The sequence below is a fragment of the Echeneis naucrates genome, chromosome 3, assembly GCF_900963305.1.
Source record: "Echeneis naucrates chromosome 3, fEcheNa1.1, whole genome shotgun sequence".
NCBI lineage: Eukaryota > Metazoa > Chordata > Actinopteri > Carangiformes > Echeneidae > Echeneis > Echeneis naucrates.
Window position 1 is genome coordinate 6,684,899 of NC_042513.1, and position 18,766 is coordinate 6,703,664.

At 41.9% G+C, this 18,766-nt stretch overlaps 2 protein-coding genes across 6 annotated transcripts in view; one reads left to right on the forward strand and one right to left on the reverse strand.

Moving 5' to 3' along the window:
- The window catches only part of dmxl2 (Dmx-like 2), a 37,203-nt gene extending 24,370 nt beyond the window's left edge, over positions 1 to 12,833 (forward strand). For 3 of the 4 annotated variants that reach the window (XM_029497531.1, XM_029497532.1, XM_029497533.1), the window contains exons 39-54: positions 1,874 to 2,064; positions 2,175 to 2,308; positions 2,399 to 2,484; positions 2,583 to 2,784; positions 3,261 to 3,378; positions 6,065 to 6,130; positions 6,973 to 7,059; positions 7,297 to 7,418; positions 7,563 to 7,701; positions 9,002 to 9,062; positions 9,185 to 9,312; positions 9,418 to 9,495; positions 9,636 to 9,727; positions 9,828 to 9,880; positions 9,975 to 10,192; positions 10,869 to 12,833. In XM_029497531.1, coding sequence (XP_029353391.1) covers positions 1,874 to 2,064; positions 2,175 to 2,308; positions 2,399 to 2,484; positions 2,583 to 2,784; positions 3,261 to 3,378; positions 6,065 to 6,130; positions 6,973 to 7,059; positions 7,297 to 7,418; positions 7,563 to 7,701; positions 9,002 to 9,062; positions 9,185 to 9,312; positions 9,418 to 9,495; positions 9,636 to 9,727; positions 9,828 to 9,880; positions 9,975 to 10,192; positions 10,869 to 11,078 — 1,985 coding nt within the window. In that variant the 3' untranslated portion in view covers positions 11,079 to 12,833. The remainder of the gene's footprint in view (positions 1 to 1,873; positions 2,065 to 2,174; positions 2,309 to 2,398; positions 2,485 to 2,582; positions 2,785 to 3,260; positions 3,379 to 6,064; positions 6,131 to 6,972; positions 7,060 to 7,296; positions 7,419 to 7,562; positions 7,702 to 9,001; positions 9,063 to 9,184; positions 9,313 to 9,417; positions 9,496 to 9,635; positions 9,728 to 9,827; positions 9,881 to 9,974; positions 10,193 to 10,868) is intronic. The other variant, XM_029497535.1, reaches the window with a different exon arrangement.
- gldn (gliomedin) lies at positions 12,367 to 17,040 on the reverse strand. 2 transcript variants are annotated; one of them, XM_029497536.1, is made up of 10 exons: positions 16,270 to 17,040; positions 15,755 to 15,806; positions 15,638 to 15,655; positions 15,412 to 15,510; positions 14,792 to 14,884; positions 14,553 to 14,669; positions 14,384 to 14,467; positions 14,171 to 14,296; positions 13,897 to 14,047; positions 12,371 to 13,812 (listed from the first exon to the last, which is right to left on the reverse strand). In XM_029497536.1, exons 1-10 carry the CDS (start codon positions 16,816 to 16,818, stop codon positions 13,347 to 13,349), a joined length of 1,755 nt encoding a protein of 584 aa, XP_029353396.1. In that variant the 5' UTR covers positions 16,819 to 17,040; the 3' UTR covers positions 12,371 to 13,346. The 2 variants fall into 2 exon arrangements, with proteins under 2 accessions (XP_029353397.1, XP_029353396.1); XM_029497537.1 differs by lacking the exon at positions 14,384 to 14,467 and having other exon boundaries at positions 12,367 to 13,812; positions 14,553 to 14,673; positions 14,787 to 14,895; positions 15,414 to 15,527; positions 15,634 to 15,655.
- Positions 17,041 to 18,766: the final 1,726 nt, after the last annotated feature.

Below are 18,766 nucleotides of genomic sequence, written 5' to 3' on the forward strand. Positions count from 1 at the left end.
GCTCTATCAATATAATTACACAGATATTAACCTAGTCCTGTCCTGTAAATGCTCCTGAGATGCTGCTGCTGTGTAGTGTCTTGTGTTAGTGTGCCCTCTGCCCTGTGTCCCAGTGCCAGCTGATTTTGAGGCAGCCAGGCCAGAGGAGTCTCAAGACGAGACAGGAAGACCTGAGCAGAGCAGCCTCACCCCAAACCCCACTCCCATCCCCACTGAATCCCAGTGCCCTAAACGACCCCCTCGTCCCTTTGAAAGGGGAGAGGGGCTGGGGGCTGTGGCACCAGCAACTAAGGCCAGCTGTGAGTAACTGGGCTGGTGGATTGCAGTGCTGGTTTGCAGGATTGCCGTGCATGGTAATTGTACAAGTTTGCATTGTTGCAAATGCTTGACTTACCCCTCTCTCTTACGTGCGGCCACAACTGAATGCCCATTACAAACAACAAAGCAAACTCATCAAGATAGTCGTCTTTGTTAAGTGTTATAACAAGCCAATAGCTGTGTGCGCGTGCGTGCGTGTGTGTGTGTGTGTGTGTGTTACTGCATTGCATGTATATGTTATAATGTCCTCTCCACTCATCTCATTGTGTCATTTCTGCTGTACCACTGAAGCTACTGCTGGGCCTAGCCAGGATTGTTCAGAGGCCAAGGCTGAGCAGCCCGCTCAGACTAAATCTGAATCTGAGACTAAAGCAGGTACACCTTGAGAAATTATTACACTAATGAAATATCACTGCAGAGCTGGAGCAAAGTAACTGGTCATGTTTTGTCCAGTTTGTAGCATTAAATATTTAAATGGTATGTGAATGGACCACTTACTGTGTAGTTTGGTAAGCCATTTTCTGTAGCTTTGTTGTATAAGTCCAAGTGCTGTTTGTTGACTGAACTTAACACTATTCATCCATATTCATTAGGCCAAAGTAATCTGTGCTCACTAAACTTGTGGGGGAGGAAGGTATGAGCTGGCATTTAGACTATATCGCTGTAGTGTCAGAGATAGCTCTCAGCAGAGCTAAGAGCCTTCTGAAGTGCTGCCTGAGAGGAAACCAGGAGGAAGAAGAAGAAGCGGAGGGTCTTAAATGCCATCCTGATGATAGTTGTCACCAATTGTTAAAATTCTGCCCTTTTTGAACATGTGTGCATGTCACAGACACACAGCCGCAGAAAAATGTTACATGTTGATGCCTCCTTTGTCATATACTAATGCCCACCCATTTTTAAACAAAATAATCATATTGTATTCACCAATCACTCATCATGTTTGCCTCCTTCAAAGGCTGTGGATACAAAAAAAAAAAAAATTGTTTGCCATTGTTTGATGTGTTCTTCTGTGTGTATTTTGTGCCACACACAACATCAAATATTTGCTGATTAAACCGTGTAATTGTCTGTGGAGTATCTGTGTCTAACTGCATTGTCTACTCTTGCTTGTGTCTTGTCTTGTTTTGTCTGGTGCGGTGCCAGAGATAGTCATCCAGGATTATGGTGCAGGTTTGTGCACAGCCCAGTGTGTCTTGCCCTGTGCCTCCATCCTAAATGTTTGTTTGTGTTTTTGCATATCCTATTTTCCACGTGTATTGATTGATTCCTGCTTTGTGTGCTATGACTCATCAAAGTCATAGAGCTCAAAGTTATGGATCTGACAGGAGCCACATTTTAGACATGAATAAGGTTATTTTTCTATGTTCCCAATTTCAGCTGTGTCATGGAGGCATAGTATTGTGCTCCATGTACTGTAGGTTGTGGATGCAGTTCACTTCCCCTTGACTTATTTCATGAGCTTCCTTTGGCTCACAAAGGTGACACAGAGACTCAACTCATCCTCGACATTTGTCTACTGCAAACTGACCTCACCTCAACCTCTTTCTATCCCCAGTGGCTCCCCCACAACCCCCAGCAGAGGATGTGGACCGATACAGGCGTAGGTTCAACATGCGCATGCTTGTTCCCGGACGCCCAGTAAAGGAGACGCCAGCTAACCCGCCTCCTGTACCTTCAGAAAGACCCACCTACAGGGAGAAATTCATTCCCCCAGAGCTGAGCATGTGGGACTACTTTGTGGCCAAAGTAAGGCAGTGGAGTTGATTGATGAGGCTTATGGTTCATTGCCTCTCTGCTGTTTCTCTCTCCAGACCTGCCTTTTTCATTTGCCTCTATCATTATTTGCTCCCTCTCAGCCCTTCCTGCCGCTGTCAGACAGCAACGCTCTGTATGACTCAGATGAAAGCGGTGCAGAGGATGATGAAGATGACGACGATGCCTTCCTTTCTGACACACAGATAACGGAGCACTCTGACCCCAACTCCTACAGGTTGGCCCTAGCTTTTTCTTGTCTTTTTCATGCCATCTATAAATGTGCTCAGCTTTGAATCCTTTGTCTGCCTACCTGTGTGCTCCACAGCTGGGCTCTGATCCGCCTGGTTATGGTGAAACTGGCTCATCACAATGTCAAGAACTTCCTCCCCCTCACTGGCCTTGACTTCACAGGTACTCACTTGCCTCATTATTGATCCCACTCATTGGAGCTGCTTGTGTCCAGAGCAGTATCTGTTATGTAGCAATATGTGTATGTGATTGTGTCGCAGACCTGCCAGTCACGTCTCCTCTCAGCAATGCTGTGCTGAAGACTTTAGAGAACTGGGAGCAGCTTCTGCTGGAACGAATGAACAAGTTTGATGGTCCACCTCCCAACTACATTAACACCTACCCAACTGACCTCAGTGCGGGAGGTGGCCCTGCCATACTCCGACACAAGGCCATGCTGGAGCCAGACAACACACCCTTCAAGTCAGTATAAAATTATATACAGTTCATAAAACTATAGACAAACACACATTATCTAAGTGTAACTTTATATGAATGAATTATTACAAACATTAGTAATTAATGTATCACCTTACAGTAAGTAAGAAGGCAGGTATATGTTATATATTAAGCGTCTGTGAACCAACAGTGGCAAATTTAATTCAGAAAGAGAAGAGACGCAACAATAACCACATATTGTATATACAAATTGTATATAATCTCTTTGACAAAGTCAAATTGTTTAGTTTAGTTACATTTGTTAAAATACTTCACAACCAATGTAAGTACTAAACAGCCAATAGTCAGTAGTCAGATGTTAGGTTTATTTTCACAGCAAAGTACACAAGGCTGTGTCAGATCATATAACATTCAGTAATAATGAAAATATGCCATAATATTAGAGCATTTTAGTGAATGTGATGTGATCAACTTGTTTTTCTCTGTATTTTATCCTTCAGGACGAAAAACCACCAGTCCTTTCCAGTCCGACGTCTTTGGCATTTCCTAGTCAAACAGGAAGTTCTTCAGGAGACTTTGATCCGTTACATCTTTACGAAGAAAAGGAAGCAAAGTGAGGTCAGTGGCCCACATGCAAATTAAAGTCCCGGGTTTTTTTTTATGTTTTTTGTTTGTTTCCTTTTTCCTCAGTCCAGTGTTCATTATCCATAATGAAAGCTACTTAAAGCATTAGTTCATATTTACACCATAATGTTTGCATTTTTCTTTTATTCATTCATCTCTTTATTTAACTCATTACCATATATATATATATATATATATATATATATATATAAAACAGTGTTGTGAACCCACTTCCTGATTTCTTACTTTTTTGCATGTGTCAGCCTCAACTGTTTCAGATCATCAAACAAATTTAAATATTAAACAAAGATAGCCCAAGTAAACAACTGTAAAAAAACTGTGGTGATTTTATTTGTTAAGAGAAAAATACTGTCCAAACCTGCATGATCCTGTGTGAAAAAGTAATTGCCCCCCTGATGATGAGGTAACTGTGATTAATCATATTATTGTGGAAAGCTGAGTTAAATTTCATAGCCACCCTGGCCTGGTTGCTGCCAGACCTTTCAAATCAAGAGGTCACTTTAATAGAACCTGTCTGACAAGGTGGCCATATTGAACCCAAGACATCATGCTGCGATCCAAAGAAATTCAGGAGCACATAAAAAGGAAAGTAATTGACATGTCTCAGTCTGGAAAAGGTTACAAAGCCATTTCTAAATCTTTGGGCCTCCAGCGAACCACGGTGAGAGCCATTATCCACAAGTGGAGAAAGCATGGTACAGTGGTGAACCTTCTGAGGAGTGGCAGGCCTACAAAAAGTACCCCAAGAGCACAGCGACGATTGATCCAAGAGGTCACAAAGGAACCCTCACTTTCTCAGTAAAGGTCAATGTTCATGACTTAACCATGAGAAAGAGACTAGGCAAAAATGGCATGCATGACAGAGTTCCAAAGCGAAAGCCACTGCTGACAAAAATATAACATAAAGGCTTGTCTCACTTTTGCCAAAAAAATCTTCATGATCCCCAAAGCTTTTGGAAAAATATTCTGTGGACTAATGAAACAAAAGTTGAACTTTTTGGAAGGAGTGCATTCCGTTACATCTGACGTAAAATGAACACAGCAGTTGATAAAAAGAATATCATGCGGTGGTAGTGTTATGGTTTGGGGCTGCTTTGCTGCTTCAAGACCTGGAAGCAGGTCTTCAGTTCGGCCATCAGTTGGTGACCTCAAGCTGAAGGGCACTTGGGTTGTGCAGCAGGGCAATCATCCAAAGCACACCAGCAAGTCCACTTCTGAATGGCTTAAAAAAAAAAAGAGGATTTTGGAGTGGCCAAGTCAAAGTCGAGACTTGAACCCAATCGAGATGCTGTGGCATGACCTTAAAAAGGTGGTTCATGCTTGGAAATCCTCCAATGTGGCTGATTTAAAACAATTCTGCAAATAAGAGTGGGCCAGAATTTGTGCACAGTGATGTGAAAGACTCATTATCACAAACGCTTGTTGCTGCTAAGGGTGGTTCAACCAGTTATTAGGTTTAGGGGGCAATTACTTTTTCACATGGGCCTTGTAGGTTCAGATAGCTTTTTTCCCTTAATAAATAAAATCAGCACTTAAAACTGCATTTTGTGTTTACTTGTGAGTTATCTTATAAACTTATATTTAAGTTTGCTTGATCTGAACTGGCTAAGAGTGACAAAGGTGCAAAAAAAGTAAGAAATTGGTAAGGGGGCAAATACTTTTTCACAGCACTATATATATATATAGAGAGAGAGAGAGAGAGGGAGATACAACTTATTACATTATTAAAATGTAACTATTCATTAACAAAGGTTGGAAAATCATTTGTAAAGCAAAATGATTTTGATTGATTTTGTATTTGATTGTATATTTTGTTCTGCAGTGGGAGGAGCAACCAATGAAAAGACAGAATTGGTGGGAAAATCATAGTGGGACACAGTAACCAGGGTTAGGGTCCAATAATGATGGGTGACAAATAAGGTAGTGTAGTCATGTAATGGTAGAAGATAATAAAAACTTTAAACCTTTAAAAAAAAAAAAAAAAAGCAATCAAAGAAAATCTATCTACTTGACAAAAAATTTTATTTTTGGGCCAATTCAGTATCTATTTTAATTTGTGTTGCACAGCATGTCTGCAGTTTACCTCCTAAGTGTATTTTAAAATGGCCATTTGTCTTAATTGACTGTCCAACATATAAATGCTGTGGCTCAAACCCAGGTATACTCATTTACCTACGTACATCACATTGTAACACAGAGAATTTCTCACTACTCGTTTATCTCTGTTGTTGATATTTTGCTATCATCATTATCTTTGCTTTGACTCATCATACACTTGTAATCAAGACCAAGCCAGTCCAGTTCACTGCCATCTCTGATGTCTGGAGCAATGAATTTGTGCTCTTGACAGACTGCGGCTGTGGCATTCATTTCAGTGTTTGCTAAGTGGAATAGCCATATTATCGTAAATTCAGCAGCAGTTCACACCCCTGTCCACGATGCTACTGTGCACATCTCTTTGCTAATGAGAAGGAATATGTGTGATTATATACATTTTATCCCTGTGTATACATTGATTCCTGTCAGCCTTTTTTTTTTATTTTATTATTATTTTTTTTATTTCATTCCATGTTTATTTTTCTGTGTTTGTGCATGTGTTTTGTGTTGTGCTGTGCTGGTGTGTTCCTGTGTCTATACTGCCTCTGTGTGTGTTGTGTAGTCTGTAGAGAACCATATGGACCGTTTAAGCCCAAACTGCATAGCAGGAGCTAGCAGTCCCAATAAGGTAGTATCATTTCCTGTACCGGCCCAGGCCCTGGCTCTGTCTGTCCATCTCTCTGTCTAGAGGAGTCACTGCCAAGTCCAAGCTCGAAGTAGCACAAGCAATGTAATAAAGTTTAGAATAATCACTGTTTGTCAGCTGCATGTTATGGTTAGAGAAAGCACCAAACTGGGTGAAACTCTTAGTGTCTCCTCTCCAGCTTGGACCGAAAGTGACTGCTCTGGCAAATTCTTCTGGCTCTACTCAAGGCTCTTACGCTTAGATCTAACGTCTGATCTTTCCCTGTCACTGGGACACCAATGGCATCCACTCACATGACCTCATATCAGATCCCTACCAATAACACGTCTCCCTGTGTTTCTCACTCCTTTTTCCCCCTCTAGCTGGACTGTTTTCTGCTGGATCAAAAGCAAAAAAAAAAAAAAAAAAGGGTGGGGGGGGGGGGCTCCCCTTTGAGAGAGTTGGCACCAACAATAGATTTACTAACTTGCATGCTCACTGTTAGGGCTGTGTGAGGCTTGCTAATCTAGTAGTGTTTTCTCACTGGAGAAACCCAAATCAACAGTATTTGTGACAATAAGTTGTCTGTATTTATTACCTATACCTCTACATAAAACATTCTTCTATGATTGCTCCTCACCCTTTGTGAATGTGGATGTACTTTATGCTACCTTCATGTGAAGTGGTGCTTTTTTAATAGAACAACTTGATAACCCAAAAGAATTGTTTTACAAATATTTTACTTTCTGCCTTACTTCTAAGAGATGGAAATTAAACTGAAGAAAGAGTGCAGCAGTTTTACTGTGTCTTGAGCCTTGATGTATCAGGTTTGTCTGCTTTTCCAGGTGGAGGCAGATCTGGGATACCCAGGCAGCAAGGCTAAAATCATCCACAAGGAGTCTGATATAATCATGGCGTTTGCAATCAATAAGGTTAGCTTTATTTGTTACAAATATTTATGTCCTGATAATGACTGTGTAACTTGGTACTTATTAAGGGCAAATGGAACACCATAATTCACCAGCAAATGATATAATCTTTTCCGAAACCTTATTCTGAATGTACAAATACTTCCTTTCTAGGCAATCAGAAGGAACAGGTACCAACTCCGACTTTAATATTGATTTTCCCTCCCTGTTTCTCTCCTCCTTGCTCACATCCTCCCCCAGGCTAACTCCAACGAGATAGTGTTGGCCTCCACTCATGATGTCCAAGAAGTGGATGTGTCTACTCTAGTGGCTGTCCAACCCTTCACCTGGATAGGGGAGGACTTTGATAAGGAGTCTCGCAGGTCAGATTCAGGGCAGATCACAAAAGCCTTTTTCCTTGCTCCTAAGGAAACTAGTATAATCCTCAATACCCCCATATTGAACACCATTAATATCTCTGAAAATCACATCTAAATGAGGCCTTATGTTCATGTTTTGTTTTTCAGCTCTGATGATATAGACCATCGCTCTTCTCACACCAACATTGCCCAGGCCAGCTCTGTCCCATTTGCACCACCGCAAATGCCAGTCTCTGCATCCATGCCATGGCTTGGCAGTGGACAGACCACCATGGGAGCAAGTGTGGTACGACCATATCCACTATAAACATCATGATACATTAACACACAATGAAACCAAGCGGTAATGCATGGGTATGCAGTTATTAGTAGTTGCCACCAGGGGCAAACTAAGCTCTCTTTTGTTCTGTGTGCGACCCAGGAGCTGTGATATGATCGTGAATGTAAAGATTGTTGCCACTTCAGATTCAGAAAGGCATCAACCCCCTTGGCTTTCACACTTTACTCAGTGTCCCCTGCACATTTTGGAAAAAGTGTGTATTTATCATTTTTATTGTTGTTGCACGAAACTGAGCCATCACGACTAAACAGCTGGCCTGCTGAGTCTGAGGCTGATAAAAAGAGCTGGTGTGTTTCCATGGCAGAGATGGACACATCTAAACACCGATAGCAGCAGCTCTCACAGCCGACTACCCAAGGTACACTTTTGCGTCACAATTTACTTGGAGCCAGGGTTCTCCATGTCCCAGCCACAGTGATAAATGCTGGGTGTGATACAGTTAGCAAGACAGGACAGTGGGAGTCATACAGGTTCAGTGTTTTATGGAAGGTGGTTTCCAAAGTGTGCAGTCAGGGGTCTGGTTAGTTACGATCTAAGCTTTTGACATGACATGACTGAAAGCCACTGGATGAAAATGACACACAAGGGGAAGGGTCAATTTTACCACCTGCTTTGTTTTATGCTTGGTGTTGAACTGTAACTACCTGCTATTTTTGAAATTTTTATATGCCAGAAGATTTAAGACCTAAGTTTACTTAGAGATCCATTCGTTATCTGTACTGCTTATCCATGCAGCAGCAAGGACAGGTTGTCATTACATCTACAAATATAGAGAGATAGAATGACTCGCACAATTTTAGAGTCAACAATGAACTATCAATTACTGCTCCTTTGGACTGGGAGAGAAAGGCAGAGTACCCAGAGAGAACTCATGCAGGTATGGGCAAAACATGGAAGCTCCCCATTCAAGTCCCCACGCAGAACACAGAACCTGGCTGCTGGCTGTGAGGAAACAATGCTAACCCCTGCACCATCATTCCACCTGATTCTTTAGTGTGTTTCTGTTTATGAGAAAACATGCTTGAACTTCAGCTCCCAGTGAAGGCAAATTTTGTAATAAATCACTAATAAATTGTACGGGACCAAAGGTTTTGAGAAGCTTATATATCATAAGAGCAGACAAGTTTACCTTATAGAGCATGAAAAGGTAAAAACGGGAGCACATCTTTATGTCAAACTTTTCTGAATTGTGTTTTGTTTTTGTTTTTTTTGTTTTTTTTTTTTGTTTGTTTGTTTGTTTCTTCAGATAATGAAGCGGAATCTAAATAATGTGAAGAGAATGACATCCCACCCCATATACCAATATTGTAAGTGCCTACATAGAAGTCTGTATAAATGAGTTTTTGTCTTATGCTTATTTAATATATTTCCATCAATGTCTGTCTCTTTGTTTTCTCTCTGTTTGTGTGTGTGTGTGTGTGTGTGTTAGACATGACTGGGGCTCAGGACGGTAGTGTGAGAATGTTTGAGTGGAACAGACCTCAGCAACTGATTTGCTTTAGACAAGCAGGAAACGCCAGAGTCACTCGGCTCTATTTCAACTCCCAGGGCAATAAGGTACATACACACATACCAACATGTGCTCATTCACACCCACATTGCAGCACCTTTGTTATGTCTGTTCGGTTTGATCGTTCTGGTCCCTCTGTGTTCTACTTGCAGTGCGGAGTCGCTGATGGAGAGGGTTTCCTCAGTCTCTGGCAGGTCAACCAGACATCCTCCAATCCCAAACCCTATCTGGTGAGGTTCCCCCCACCTCCCTCACGCTTTTATTCTCCACCCCAGCACACACATGTACATCTTCAGACATAAAACTTAATACAATTCATTGAAATGCATTTGAACTACTCTGAATATGTTTTTCTTCTTCCTGCTGACAGAGTTGGCAGTGCCACACCAAGACCTGCTGTGATTTTGCCTTTATCACATCTTCCAGCCTCATTGCCACAGCCGGACAGTCCAATGATAACAGGTCGGGATCTGTGTTGAGAAACAAGGCTGTTAAAACCAACACTGGTCTGTTTCTGTTGCTATCAACTGGATAATATTATCTTTGGTTGATTTTCCCACAGAAATGTTTGTCTGTGGGATACTCTGATTTCACCTAGCAATACCATGGTCCATGGTAAGAAACCCCAAAAGCCTTTATGAACGATTTTCCTCATATATGGAGTTAATTTGTGTTTCAAATTCTCATTTCCTCCTTCCCCACACTTCAGCATTCCCCTGCCATGAGAATGGGGCCACTGTGCTGCAATATGCTCCTAAACAGCAGCTGCTGATCACCGGAGGCAGAAAGGGCTTTGTGTGTGTGTTTGACATCCGCCAGAGGCAGCTGCTGCACACTTTCCAGGCCCATGACTCAGCCATCAAGGCCCTTGCACTGGATGCCTTCGAGGACTTCTTCGTCACTGGCTCTGCGGAGGGCAACATGAAGGTGACTCAGACTCTGTCACTCCATCACTGACCTGATGGAGGACAAAAGTCATAGACACAAATTGAATTGCATATTCTTTTTCTATTATCACTAAATCTACTGATGATATTCTCATTTAAAAGTAAATATATCAATGTTGTCTTCTTATGTCTTCAGAGCTCTTTACAACAACACACCAAGAAATAGTCATGGACAGATTTTCCACTTTCATTTTTCTATGAAACATGTTAATAAGTGAAGAAGTAGTAGAAGGTAGTAGGCAGATGTCATTACCTCTGGACAGAGCCAGGTCAGCTGTTTCTCCCTGTGTCTAGTCTTTGTGCTAGGCTAGTTATCTGGATTTTGGCTGTGGCAAAGATGGGAGAAGTATCAATTTAGCTATCAAACTCTCCAACATCAGATCCTTTAGTCCATGAGTGTTATCATTTAATGTAAAAGCATCCTGAAAAAATTACCTACCACCTTCAGCGTAACCAGTTATGCTCATCATAGAGTAAAAGAAATTATTACTCCGCTTAAAAAAATTATATAATACTCAGCTGGGTTCTCATCAGATTTTTTTTATTATAATTTTTTTTTTTTTTTTTTTTTTTAAAGGAAGAAAATGTAACCAATTATCTTTCATACATCTTACATTCTGACATATGTTCTTTTTCATACTTCATTTTATCTCCAGGTCTGGAAGCTAGCCGGCCACGGGCTCATGCACTCTTTTAGTAACGAGCACGCCAAGCAGTCCATCTTCCGTAACATTGGAGCCGGCGTCATGCAGGTGGAGACACGCCCCGGCAACCGCATCTTCACCTGCGGAGCAGACGGCACCTTGAAGATGAGGGTCCTCCCTGATCGCTACAATATCCCCAGCAGCTTGGTTGACGTCCTGTAACATCTAATTCCACTTCTGAGGGTGTAATGAGACAAAGAAAAACCACAAAAGCTTTTGTAACACTCACTCATTAATAGTGTAACTGGTGGGGAGGAGTTAGTCAAAAGATCTCCAAGTTTTTGGCGTCTTTCAGAGTGTGCAGTGTTCATGGGTTTACTGTTGATGTAAATCATGTCCAGAACGACTTAAACGGAGCTGCAAATATTTTTTTCCCAAAGGCTGAAAGCAAAGTTACAAGCAAAAGTTATCATACTTGATTTTAAAGCTAGAGTTATTGTAATTTATTGAAGAATCTCTACTCTTAGAGTGTGTCCATAGGGAAGCTATGCATGTCCTGTTCTCGTTACGCGGTGCAATCACAGGTCTATTGATAGTGCTCTGTAAAAGTGCTCAAGCAAAAATTTTAAGTGTGTAACTGTCGTCATTTTGTGCCCACAGCTGAATTCTCTTAGCATCTACTGTAACCAGCAGTGTGGTTTGTTATTAAGTCAGTGGTTTCCAGTGTGAATTGAGTTGTTGGAATCTGCATTTGTTTTTGTTTTTGTTTTTTTTGTCCCCCCCCCCCCCCCCCCCCCCCACAATGGTTTCTCCCACCCTACCTGTCTTTTTGCCCAGCTTTTCTCAGCCCTTATGGGAGAGTTGATGGTGCATTGCTCCTATAGTGACACCCTTCTCCCTCTAACCCCTGTTTCACTGGCTGCTCATCACCCACTCTGGCCTCCCCTGGTTTGGGCAAATCCTCGCCCTGGTCAGTTATGTAGTGTGTGTCCACTCTGCTGTTTCTGCCATCTTGACGCCTGCCCGCTCACGTGCCCTCAAATGCCTGTTTGTGTGGCAAATTCAATGCTAGAACATTCCTGTTTGGAAGATGACGTGTTTTATTCTCGTGACTGTGATTTCAATGTTTCCATCTGTCTAGTCCTGACCCAAATACCTACTCACCCTGAGCAGAAACACAAAGGTTCACAAAGGTTGGTTTTGCACAAGATCGTCTTGAGTTTGTTTTTTTTTGTTTTTTTTAATCACTATTTTATTATTTAAATTATTTATATGTTTGTGTTTGGTTGATTGGCCATTCCTTTTTAAGATATTTAACTTATTGCCTTTTAATTTAGGAATGTAAGGGGTTTTACAGTATCTGATTGGGAACAGTGCAACAGTCTACTGTATGTAAGTGTGTGTTACCTTGCTAGTTGTTTTTACTGTTTCATCCATAAGGAATAGATATTTGCACTCAAATTCTGGAGACACTAAAACGTTTATTTCAAATAAATAGGTTATTGAAGAAGAAACTTATATACAAATGAATGTCTGGCTTTCTTTGGCCTAGTAGTGAAACATTTCAAATAGTTTTAATATATAAATGATATAAATATATATATGAAATACCACAACAGCTTGTACAAACATGAAAGCATTTCTTTATTTTTTTGGTTTGTATCATACCAGCTGGATTAGTTGTAACTTTTGTTAAGTGTATGTATGGTATTTATTAAAGAGATTTGTGTTTCTCTCCCTCTTTCTGCCCCACTATGTGTACTGTATGTATCTTTTTGTGTTTTACCACTGGTCCCACTGGTGTTGTGTGTGTGTGTGTGTGCATGCGAGCGTGAATGTGCATAATAATGCTGAAGAAGCCAATATCATGGGTAAACATTTCATTGGTGCACTTGAGCCTGAAGGTATGTGAGAGAACAGGTCATGGTCAGAGTTTTATCTTTGTAAAGTGAATAAATTCTCTTTATTTCATCAGGCTGATTTGGCACTGTTGTTTTGATTTTCTGTCCAGAAGTGTAAGTGACCAGGGACTGTGCTGCTTCACAACAAAATCAGGTGAACTGTCTACGTGTACAAGATATATAGGAGGGAGGGGGTACATCTGTATAAAAATACATAAAAGATCATTGTCATGCAGATAAATACAATAATGTAACAACTTACAACGCACACACAAGTCGACTTCAGTTTGTATAACAACTATCTGATACAAAATGATGAAGAGTTTTCAATCAGTTAGTAACTCCAAAATCTCACATGTACACTTAGAGTAGGATACGAATACAGCAGTATATCTTTTTGGCAATATCACAATAATAATAACGCAAGCATTGATTTCCTCGAATGAAACTGAACACTTCTTTTTCTCACAACTGATTACGACACCCAACAGGAGGATAAATCTGAGAATGTGTGATGTCAGTTATAAAAGATGGGGTGAGTTAACCTCTGGTCCTCGCAGGTGGTCTGTCGTCCCCAGGCCGTCGTTCTTCACTCATCGGAGATGAAGTGGACCACGTAGAGCCTGATGTAATTGTTGTCCCACATATACAGGTGCCTGTCCTTCGGGCTGTAGGAGAGCATAGCCAGGACTCCACCTGGAGACCTCAGGTCAAAGGTCATATTGACTGGTTTACCCTTCAGCAAGTCAAAAGCAAAAGTGACTCTGGTGTCCTTGGTGTCTGTGACATACAGGACACCACAGGCGATGAAAGCATTGCCAGCTTTGGCGCAGGGGTAGCTGGTGTTTATGTAGGATGTGATGGAGAAAGTCGTCTGGTCTAGTTGGGCCACCATGATGTTTTCATCTATGCTGGAGGCAAAGATAAGCCATAAGCCGTTTTCATCTGCTGCAACTTTGAAATAGGTCTTAGAGTTGTGGAGCAGGTAGGAGAGGCTGTGGTGCAAGGCGTTTTCTACGATGAGAGTATGGAGCTTCATTGTTTCGAAATTAAATCTGTTAACAAACAAACAAAGCAGCACATTGTTAGGCTGAATCAAACCAATAATAGAATGCTGGTGTCACACTGTCTCAGCTTACCTGCCGATGCTGGAGGTACCAGCTATATGATAGTAGAAGGAGCCATTGTGGACAGTGTGGCCGCAGCCATAAAAGAACTTTCTAACATCCACAAGGTCACTGCTGTTGTTATGAAAAGCAGCAAAGCTTTTATATTCCTTCACCAAACGTCCTGGAGGAGAGCAAGCAAAATTCAAAATTAGGTGAATGGAAAACACCTACAAATAATAATAATAATAATAATAGAAGATGTGCCTATTAGACAAATTTTTCTGTTTGATGTCCTCGGACCTACCAGAAAAGTGTTCTGCTACCCATATTTGCTCATTGTCTATCTGAGCAGTGTCTTTCATCCATGTGCCAAATGTGCTTTCCATCTTTGTCACGTTCCTGGGGTTGATCAGTGACTTGATCAGGCACTCTAAGGAAACAAAGAACAATGCTGAGATGCTCGTTTCTCTGCCACACAACACATTGCATATGCAGACACTCGCGTCTGAAAACGCACCATTCTTCTTTGCAGGCTGCTCATGTAGTTTTAAAGCCTCCTTCATGTATGAAGTTTCATCATTTGGAATTGCATGTAAAGTCCCTGTTTGAGACAATTTCACCTCATGTTATTCATCATTCTCACACAGAGGAAAAGAGCTTTCAAGAGCACTGCTGCCACTGCTCACCCAGAGTCTGAACAGCCTGGAGGTGGGCTCTGTGATGCCTTGATCTGGGGGGCCCTTGAGGCCCAGGTGGTCCAGGAGGACCCATAGGTCCAGGCGGTCCTTGGGGTCCAGCAGGGCCTGAATAAAAAGGGAGGAGGAAACATATATCCTGTCTGTGTACAAAATGTGGGCATTTCAGACATGCTTTTTACTCTTTTATCACTTTAATTCAGCTAGGGCTGCAAAATTGTTCGCCTTGCCTTCAATAATGACATCGTTGGATGGTTGTCCCTTCTCTCCAGGCGGACCAGGCTCTCCTGGTTCTCCTTTCTCCCCAGGTTCTCCTTTGTCACCTGATGGTCCCAATCAGGACATCAAACAAAACAGCTACAACAACAGTTATTGTCCTTATTCCCTAATTTGTTGAAAACATTAATTAATCCAGTGACTTGCTGGGAATGAATTGTGACCATCCTCTGTGGAGGACAGAACAAAGTGAAGTGGGTGAAAACAAAGAGTTTTCCGCTTCATTCAGCTGAGGCCCAAAACCGCAGACATGAATAATATTAGTAGAGAACGAGCGCAACAAAGCAGCTGCAGTCATTCATAACTTAGACAGCTCTGTTGGTCAAATCTAATACCACTGTGATTCACTGATCAGGAAATGATGTATGCTGTGAGTTGGTGTCTTCCTGACATTCTTGTGCTTTTTTGATTTGTAGTGACTGTGTTCTTTTTGTATACCCCCCCCCCCCCAAACCATTTCACTTTCAACCCTTTTATTGTTATATTGTACCAGTGGTCCTTCACTTAAATGGCCTGCATTGCCTGAGGCATTAATAAAAATTAAATGGTGAATAGAGCCCAACTCTTTACTTACCTTTTTTTCCTCTTTTCCCATCAGCCCCCGGCAGTCCATTCAGTCCTGGGATGCCATCAGTCCCATTGTGCCCAGGCAAACCATCAGCACCAGGCAAACCTACAGTAACAAGAAACCTTCACTTGGGGCTGAATGAGCAGCAGATTCAGCCAGGACATGGGTCACTAACCTGCTGAGGAGACATTTAGTTCAGTATGGCTGGATCCATAAGCAAAGATTCACTTACCAGGAGGTCCCGGGGGTCCTGCAACAGAGAGATTAAAAAGATTAAGAATGTTAAAAGAACTGAAAAATGATATTTTGGACATGATTAGCTAGTTTAAATGATTTGAGCAAGATGTACCGGCTATGCAGACTCCTTTGGTACTGTTGCAAATGTCAATCAACAATTTGATCTGAAGAGGAGAAGAAAATATTGTAATGTACTGTAATTAAAAGGCAGTGATGCACAAAATGTCTCAGTTCAGCTGAGATAACCAGAATAACTCTGGCTCCCCATTGACACCACCTGCGAAAAATATTTATTCAGGTCCTTTGGAAAAAAATACACTGAAAAGATGAGTGTAGTATTTTACCATCGTAGCTAATCGATCTGTTTGAAAGTTCTGCACAGTACAGCATTTAATTTATGTCATTACTTTTCAAAATTGAATTCCACTAACACTCTGAAGGACCCTGGATGTGGAGCCATCAGGCCTCTGACAGTCATTGGGCATATTGTCCATTTCAACCATTTGGTGACCCAGCATTGATCATCAATGGAAAAAACACGATTCAATAATATTATATTTATAAATCTTGTTGTCTGCTCTCCCTCTTTCCATGATATTTTTTCTCTTATTTACAGTCTCATCTCACCGGGACCATAGAGTAAGTCATCATCGTCATCATGTCATCCTTCACATGTGCCTTGTGGTAACTGTGGCTGTGTCGGTGCTTGTGCTTCAGCTCTTGCTTCATCTTCTTTTCTGTGTCCTCTCCCACCTCCTGGCTGACCTCCTGCTGGTAGGACTCCTCTGCCTCCTCCCGGTGAAGCTCTTGTTGTTGCTCCTTCTCCAGGTTCTCCTCGCTCCTCTTGTTCCTGGAGGACTGGTATTGGTACTGGTATTGCGGCCGCTGTTCCCCAACATTTGCTTGCATCGCCGCAGCTTCCCTGGGCACCTCCTGGAGGAGCTCCACCACTGAGCTCTGCTCTAACTCTGTCAGTCTCACCTCCGTCTGCTCCAGCCGGGCGTGTTGCTGATTCTGCTGCACCAAGAGCACCAGAAGGCCCACAGAGTTCATCAACGCCACAACACATGTCCCATACAGCACCATCCGCTGAGGGAGAGTCATGCTGGGTGTTGGGATCCACATGGTCACCACCTCAGCCCCTCTCTTCTTAGGTTCAGTCACCAACCTCTGCATTCACAGCCAAGTACAGTTACAGCACAGCAGTCAATGTAAGAGCGTATAAGTCAAACAGGAGAGAGAGAAAGTCCAAGATTTATCAGTTCAGGGTCCAAGACGCTGCCACCAAAAGTCAAATCAAACCATCTAAAGCCAAATGAATCCAACAAGAAGGAAGTCCTTTGATCAAATTCAAAGTCCTGCCCAGATTACATGAAAGCCAGTCAGCGTCAGTGTCTGTCCTCCCCTTGGGTCGTCTATCTGAAAGCAGGCTGGTAAATGCAGTGCTTGTTGTGTTGTTTGCCAAGTGGGGAAGGGGTTGTGGGTATGTGGGTATGTGTCTATGTGTAAATGCAAACCAGTAATGTAGGAGTGGGCATTACACAATCTTCTGAGCTCGTCTGGGAAGAAACCCCCGCCTGTTCAGTCACCTGATTTATATTCAGCACAGCCCATTCTACAGCACCGCCGTGGGCAGACTGACATCACAAACACACACACACACACACATACACACGGCCATGCACATATATATGATGCATCCATGGAAGTATGCATTACTCCAGACAAACTAACTTACACATACACAGACATATTACTACCATTATTACTACCAAAAATAATAATAAATAATAATAGAAATAATAATAAGAGCCAAAGCAGTCTCAAATGAAAAGAAAATACACAACCTCAAAATGCATTCACACCATATCTGTTCATGCCAAAGCTCTCATCCCCAGCTCCCAACTCCTCCTTCCATTGCTTGCCTTGTCGTATCGACACAACTTCCATTCACCAACTCCAAAAATGACCCATTTCCATTGCTTTGATTTGGGCCACTATAGTGACATTTGTCACAGAAATGACAGTTCAGCATGACAAAAAATAAGCTCCAGGCATTCACCGTGAATGGTGGTGCCTTTTATTTTCACCTCAGTGTAGATGTAGCTGGTTGGTTTTCAGGAAAAAAAAAAAAAAAAACACCAAGTAATGATGCCAATTAAAAAACAAACAAAAAAAAAAAAACAGTGTTCTACTAAGTTGCTGACATTGAGTAGTGATGGATTCATTTAGCTGACCTACATGCTCTTGCAGCATTTCTGTTCCTCCCCTTCAATCACACACACACACACACATCAAAGACACACATGGACAGACAGGAAAAATGTAAACATGCAACATTACCGGGCCTGGGGAGTGTGGGTTCCCGCCTGAGGCTGTAGGTCACTGGCTGACAGGCAGCTGGGCAGCTTGACCTGCTCCAGCAGATGTGTAGCTGAGTACGTACATCTTGACAACATTGAGGTCACGCTCCTTTGTTGTCTCTTATTCACTGATTTGTCTAAGTGTTTCAGTTTGAGACTGACAGCTGAAAACACAGTGAAGGAATCGCTCCGCTAAAATGTCACCGTAACAATGACATTTTAATGTTTGCAAAGCTGCTAATGAATGATTTGGATGAGGTGAAGATCCATTAAATTGAACCATGTAATATGAGTATGTTCACATCTGCTCTCTTGTTGATATTTTCCCATTCTAGCTCCCACTTCCAAAGGTGCAGCTGCTTGGAGAGCAGCCTTATCTCTCTTATTTTCGCAGGGCTCAGAGGTCCACGTCCAAGTCCCTGCACCAGGCCAAGGACAGCCAGATGACCTGATGCGTTTTCTTTCGTTCTCCTCCCGCTCACATTCCCTGTCTGTGGAAGAAGCTGGGAGTTTTCCCTCACAGTTAGCTGCAAAGTCACAGAAGTTTAAGCTCTTAGAAATTAAAGTGCCACAGTAAAGAAAGTCAATACACAAAATAACACATAAAAAAATGATATTTATTGCATCTATTGAACATCTGAGAACCCCATGAATTTAAAATAACACTCAAAGTTTGTTAACAAAAGTCTCAGATCTATTTAAACCAGGTATGTTATGAAAGTAAAATTGATTGCATAAGAGTAGAAATGGCAGTGGTAAAA